This window comes from Tupaia chinensis, unplaced genomic scaffold (assembly GCF_000334495.1).
Source record: "Tupaia chinensis unplaced genomic scaffold, TupChi_1.0 Scaffold000639_1, whole genome shotgun sequence".
In the NCBI taxonomy this organism is placed as follows: Eukaryota; Metazoa; Chordata; class Mammalia; order Scandentia; family Tupaiidae; genus Tupaia; species Tupaia belangeri.
This window is the reverse complement of record NW_006160160.1, coordinates 2,048,586-2,055,780: the sequence shown is the minus strand read 5'-3', so window position 1 is coordinate 2,055,780 and position 7,195 is coordinate 2,048,586. Positions and strand designations below refer to the sequence as shown.

The 7,195-nt window shown below is 34.7% G+C and overlaps 1 protein-coding gene across 1 annotated transcript in view; it reads right to left on the bottom strand.

The window, feature by feature from the left end:
• The window catches only part of ADGRB3 (adhesion G protein-coupled receptor B3), an 841,452-nt gene that overhangs the window by 48,858 nt on the left and 785,399 nt on the right, over positions 1–7,195 (bottom strand). The window contains exons 25-26 of the mRNA XM_006159627.3: positions 4,550–4,648; positions 4,060–4,231 (exon numbers count right to left, since the gene is read on the bottom strand). Coding sequence (XP_006159689.1) covers positions 4,060–4,231; positions 4,550–4,648 — 271 coding nt within the window. The remainder of the gene's footprint in view (positions 1–4,059; positions 4,232–4,549; positions 4,649–7,195) is intronic.

Genomic DNA, 7,195 nt, shown 5'->3' with positions numbered 1-7,195 from the left:
TTCCCTACTAACGAATCATACCTAATTTCTTTATAAACATTGAGGTTCATGCTACTCCCCTTCTGACTTATATTATATGCAATTTGGACTCTTTTCAAATTGTTGTCTAGCTACTACTGGCTGCCTTTATGTTCAAAAATGCTTTACTTTGGGCAAATATTGGCTTTAAATTAGGGAGAATGCTTGTCTCTTTATATATCCACTGTCCTGTGCTTATAAATAATTTTGAGTTTCTGTACTCTTGATGGAATAAGACTGAAGTGGGAAACAACAAAAAAAGAAAGATGGAGGCAAACGTGGAAGGAAGGAAGGGAGCGAGGGAGGGAACAATTCATGTTTATTTAAGTATTTTGCTACAGAAATCACTTCACGGGTTTGGATGAAGACTTTGAGACCTCATCTGGTGCAGCCGAAACCTCTTGCTAGGGCTTGAAAAAGAGAAAAGAGCCAGGCCCTGTTAGGGATGCCACAGAACAGACATGCGGTCCTCACACAATGGAACAACAAAATTATCCATTTAAGCCTTTTCATTTTTTTCCTTCCTTTAGTGAAAGGATTTTATTGTAGCTTATTCTGTATCACAATCTTGTTATTTTCCCCTCCTAACATCAAGCTGTAAGATTGTCTTAGAGCCAGGCACAGCCAGAGACAGAGAGATGAGAAGAATGTGCAGGCACCAAGAAAGTGGTTTCCTAGCAACAGGAACTATTTCAAAGGTTTCATAACTCTTGTGTAGTTTCAATTTCCATAGCAATGTGGAGAATAGTAAATAGTATACACTGTTATCTGCTTAATCCAGATGAATTCTAATCAACAAATGATAGATAAATGAAGACTACCTCCGTACTTGTTTCAGTAGATTCTATCTTATTACCTATAATATATATTAGCTTCTAAGTCCCAGGTTTTGTTGCCAAAAGTGATGTATTGTGATAAATCAAATTTAGTCGAAAATTTTTATCCTTTTTTCTTTGTTTTCTCCTTTTTTCCAGAGGCATTCACTAAAGCAATTCAAAATAAAACGCTATTTCAGAATAAGAAATGATATTTTCAAAAAGATGAATTTTATGAAATTTAAATATTACGAGATCAGGTGTGGAGATCAAAATAAAGAGCAATGCAAATATTCAGTCTGTACTTTTCTTTCCCCCCAAAGTGGGATGTAATTGCGTTGGCAGTACCAGAGGGGTGATTTTTCCCTTTGCTCATGATTGGAAATGATTTTAGTTTTAATGCTTGACACATTAAAAGCAAGTGTACTTTTAAAATAAATTAGGCTCCATACACTCCACATTCAAAATGCCGTAGTTACAATATTTCCTTTCTTTACTCCTTCAACTGAAAGATTATATTTCACTCCCTTCTCTACAGAAAGACTGCATAGGTAAAAATGGATAAAGTGTTTTGAATTCATACTGGGACAACCATTAAAGACTAAAAAGGACCAAATTATGTTAGTATATGATAAAAAAATACATAGAAATAGAAATATATATAATGTATCCAGTTTCTAAATCAAATAGGAATATTTATACATTGTTCATACATTTTCAAGAAAGAAAAGTTCCCATCGGTTATCTTTGATTATTTTGAAGAAAATATTTTAAAGTGAAAAAACAGTGGGGATAAAATTGTATTCCTAGGATTGCTACAGATTATCAAACAGATTACTAGATAGGAATCATTACCCAATCTTCCACAGGTAGCACTTTCCCTCACTTGCTTTGGTGTGTTTTTATTGAACTGTTCTGCACAGGAGACAAGGAGCACATGGAAAAATGCTTCTTTCTCTTAGACTGTGCTTAATGTTAGGGCAACGTGATAAGTACTGTGTGATACAACCCAGTACATTTAAAATGTCAAAAAGAATTTGTTCCTTTTTCTTTTAAAAGTCTTTTAAACAAGTGTCTAGTTAAAATAATAATAATTTCCTCTTAGAATTCTGTAGACTTGCCCTTCAAATGAATTCTGCTCTGCGTATTGATAGCCACGTTTCAGGGTGTTTTTTAAGGTTCAGTGTGAATCATTGGGATATGTGATTATTCACTTCAGTGTTGGAACTAAGTACTATGACACCTTGCTACTAATTTATCAGTTACAAAATCATTCAATTTGAGATAATCATTGAAAATGCAACAACAGGGATAATATCTGTATTTTTATTCTCCATTAATACAGAAAACATATATTTACAGACACCCACTTTAGCAGAAGCATTTATTATGTGATTTGATTTAATTATCCTTAAATCATGTTTTTGACAGTTAATAGTCCAATTAGCAAGTATGGAAAAGTTCTGATGGAAATCAAGGATTTTTGTGCCAAATGCTTTTCTTCATGTAAGCACCAAAAATTTAATAATAAACCATCATAACTTCTGTCTTTTAAAAACCTGTATATTTTTATTAAAGCCCAAGACCCTCTAGAAAGATTATTTCTGAAGAAAAAGAAGTCATTTAAAGATGAGCCTTTTCTACTCTTTTAACACTTAAGGTATTAATATTTTCTGAAAACTGCTTGTAAGTATTTCATGCATTCCGCTTAAAACTCTCAATGGTTCAGCCTTAATTTTCAATAAAAAATGCATTATGTATCTACTCATTGTGTTACTTAAATATATTAGAGATAATATTACTAGAGAAGACCCACAAGACAGTTAGAGAACATAGCCTTAATTATTATTCAACTTCCTTTTAACATTTACTCCTTTGATCTATAAGGAATTCAATACTTGGAAGACTTTTTGATGCTGGTATTCTAGCTAGAAATTTGTGATGAGGGAATAGTAGGACTTGGCAACTGTAAGCTCATCATAATTTTTAAATGATAATATACTTCTCTCCCCTTGCAATGTGAAGTCACTCTTCATCTGTTTTCATTGCCTTTCATAATAGAATGCTTCTAGAATACACAGGTGGATTTATTGTGGACATCTGTATCTTACCAAAATAGCTCAGAAATCCTGTTCTCCCCATTTGGTAAATGAGGTAAAAGCTTTTCGTTATTTTCACATGTCATTGTAAAAACTATATCACGTGCATTCATATGCACGTGTATTTCTTGGCAATGTGCACATTGTAATAAAATCCTCAGACAAGCGAGATAATGCAAAAACGACAAAGTAGACCATTTTGTCAAAATCGTAGCATGGCACTGTGTCAGTGTGTGTTTTAGTCACTGCTCATCCCCAGAGTCAATGCTCAAATGACTCATAAACCTTGTAAATACTGTGTCAGTGCTTGCAAACATTCAGAATAATTTTCGCACAGGTGGCAAAACAACATTTTATCCCTAAACAAGTCAAATCTAAAATCTTTTACTGTCTTGTGAGGATTTTGCACTAGTCAGAGTCTCCACTCAGGAAGAATGACTTCTTTCTTTTCTCACTGCTGAAAATAAGCCTCAATCACAACCCAGAGAAATGCTGAGATGAGGGTCTACAGTTTTTGGAGACAATTCCTGCCTATCACGGCCCGCTGTGTATATCTCTTATATTTTCTGAGCATAGACATCCATATCAAAATCATTATTCGTTAGTAACTTTAGCCACAGCTTAGTATAGAGACAAAAGAACCAGTTACTAACCTTCAAGCTTTTCTATCTAAAATAAAATGAGCTAATATAAGAAACAAGGCTTTGTCTTGTGTAGAAGCATGAATCAGGAAATGGGTTTAAGATATATGAGTACATTATGTTTATGAACTGTGCCTTTTAAAAATTTGCCCTCCGCCCTCTTATCCCGCAGTTTCTCTAACAGACTTATCTATCCCAGTAACTGCATTGTAGCCTCTCTAGAATCTAATCGCCCTCGTTCTTGGTACCTCTGTCTGTATTTCCCCTTGCACAGTACCATTTATTTTAATCTGTCACTTTCAAAGGGCCAGGGACCCTCCCAAACTATGCCTCAAATCTTCTCTTCAGCTTTAACACTGAAGTGATTGTCGGTAGAGAACAGCTTTAATCTGAAGATAAAGATATTGAAATAAAAGATCATCTTGTTAGCAAGGAAAAACCCTAGCAACCATCACTCTTCTTTCCCAGAAGAATTATATTTCTCACCTCTCTCCGAAGAATGCAGTGGACCATGACTATCACAAAGCCTTGCAATGAATCAAACACAGCAAACAGTATTTGGAACAATATGGAGCGTTTATCTGTCATGGCCAGAACTGCAGACATCCAAGTGAGAGCCAGAAGGGGTAATACCACACAGGAGCTCCAAAGAGATGCCCTGCGGAGAGACAGAGAGAAAACATTACGTGGCTGCACGTCACGCCCCAGGCCATCACCAAACCCCCGTTCAACAAAGCTTTTTTGTATGTGGCACCAAGACCGTTAACTTGGAAACCACAGGCAGATAGCATTTGAGAGTTTATTTATTTTTTATAGACTATCCCACAATAGTTATAAAGGCAGTTGCCAATTATAAATATTTAAGTATGCTCTCAGCTCTAGTATTAGCAAACAAAAACTGTTTTTTCATTATAGCATTTTCTCACATGCACTGTAAAAGATTTGTAACAAGAAGATGTAAATGATTGGGACTAACATGGCGTTACTGGCGGTGGTGGCTGACAAAGCTGTTGTTGAAACTACTCCACACTTGGCACATTTGAGCGTCAAACCGCTATGAGGCTCACTCATCTGACTGCAAACAAACAGAACACCCACAAAAAGAACAGAATATTGAATTGTCACCAAAAAAAAAACCGCTGCTGCAAGTTAGCTTTTAAATACGATTTCATGCAGAAAAGTATATTTACCCAAAATGAATGCTGTAGGTTGTTTTAAAGATGCATATACACCACATATTATTCTGTAACGTTTACCTTTTCGTAATCTGGGCCTTGCTTGCATGCAAAGCATATTTCCAACATTTATATCATAAATGGTTCTGTGTCTATAGATCAGAGTTGCCCAATACACTGAGTTAAACATAAGCATGTACTTGTGTAGACAAACAGTGAATGCCCTTTATTCAGATCGCTGGTGAGCAAACAGGTGAGGACTCTTAGCTTAAAAAGATTTTTCATTTGCAGAAGGCACACATATCAATTGAAAACCTTCTGAAATATAAACATTTGTCATGGAGGCCCAATATAGGTAGTTATAAATTTTAAGACTATTCAATTGTTTGTGAAAAATGTAGATTTTTTTTATCTCAACACACTCAGATGTTTAAATTTCTTATGGCATTAATGTATTGTTCATATTTTGGGATAATCTGAATATAGGGGCTGATGAAACTTGATGAAATATTAGTTGATAATAAAGAGAGCGATAATTTTACATCGTAATAAAACATTTAATATAATCAGTAAGTTTAAAATACTATTTCTGAATAGTTTTCATAGACTCCAACCTCATAGCATTTCAATGATCTCTTCTGGCCTAGAGGATTTTGCAGGTAAATTCATATCCAAACAATTCAGATTCCATCTACCACATCATATAAGCAAAGTCATTCTAAAGAACTTTACATACAGTTTGCTCTAGGAAAGTGTTCCTTGAAAAGGACAGGCTTATTAAAACATAAACCACTTAGGAAAAACCAAACAGAAACTGCTTGAATCAAAATTCAAAACACCTTGAAATAATTTTCTGGGTTGTGCTTCTCTAGCTTATTCCCTTGTGGTGTTCAAGTTTAAAATAAGTTCTCTTTGTAGGTTTTTGACAAATAATGTTATCAGGGAGTTGCCTTACTATAGCCGACAGTGGTAGAAGAGAGACAACTGTAAGAAGCTCATAATTTAGAATGGCCTCTTAAATAAGTGCACTCTTTTGTGAATAATGCTCATACTCAGATGAGATAGTTTATCTGAAAGCTCATCAGTAAGTAGTTTGATCAGCAGACCAGCTACAATTTAAAAAAAAATCATAACTTTCAGAGTTTCATGTGCGGAGTGGGGATATGATACTAAGTCGCTCACCTCCCTGATCCAACCCTGGGCATAGGTACCAGCCACACATGCACACATTTTTTAAAATAAGAAGTAATCAATAGTCTACCCAAGTTACTTTAACAGCTCAATGGACATACCAATGTGTCTGGACCTACTCCCAAGGGAGTACCTGGGCTGGTTTTCTCCACAGAGACTGCGCATCCGCTGTCCATCTGGCTCCAGCACCGAACACTAATTTAATGGGGCCCAGGCTTCTATCTTTTAAAAAGCCCCCTATATTTATTGTTTATGAACAAACAGCAATTAATTCCACTACCCTATTCATTTGAGTTTTTTCAATCGTGTTAAATCCAATCCGTTTAATACTTAAAGGTCTGGATTAGTCATTTATTATTTCCTTTTATAACAGAAAATAGGCTATTTGTTGTTTGCTTCCAAGGTGGATATGGCTCTTTTTTGATTTATAGATGTACTGTCTCTAGGCTCTGAAACAAGACTAAAAAACCAAAGATGCTAAAAAAATTTCTTTGAGTATACAGTATAAGCAAGTATGTTATCCCTAAAATTCCATGAATTAAAGTAAGTACGGGCTTTTCTGAAAATGACATTTAAGCCAGTATTTAAAATGCTTATTTGTCTTTTTATTTGAGATTTATTTATGGCTGACTAAAAGGCTTATGCATACTTCCTTTAGTCAAAGCTTACTGTGGAAAATTATGTTTCATACCAGCCGGTTGGACATCGTCGGCATTGTTATTAAATGTGAATGGAGTAGAGGCAAGAAACATTATTAAGAGAGACATAAAATTGTTCCCTAGTTTATATGACTGCTAAAAAATTTATATGCTATAAAGAACACAGAATCCAAATACTTAGTTGAGTTGCTGAAGTGAAAAAAATCTTGTTTTTATATTCTAGAAGAGGTCATACAATTATAAAACAAAATGTTCTAATGAATAAAAGAAAAGGTTGAATATTCTTATGACCAGGTGTCACTACTATCCACCAGGTGCCAGGCAGCAACACAAGCCGTTCTGATTCTCTGTCTGTTCCCATTATCACCTCAGGTCTAGAGAGCCACAGGGTCTGGTTCCTTTCCCAATTTCCCTTTTCATTTCTTTAGGGAAGAAAATTATCTGATTGTTTTATTGTTAGTACTCTAAAAAATTCCTTGGAACGAAAATATACTCCTCCTTTTGGAAAAAAATCTCATGAAATTTGTAAATGATGCTGGTAAATTAGTTTAATTTCAAATAGATAAAACAGTTTAAAACAGGAAATATATATATATA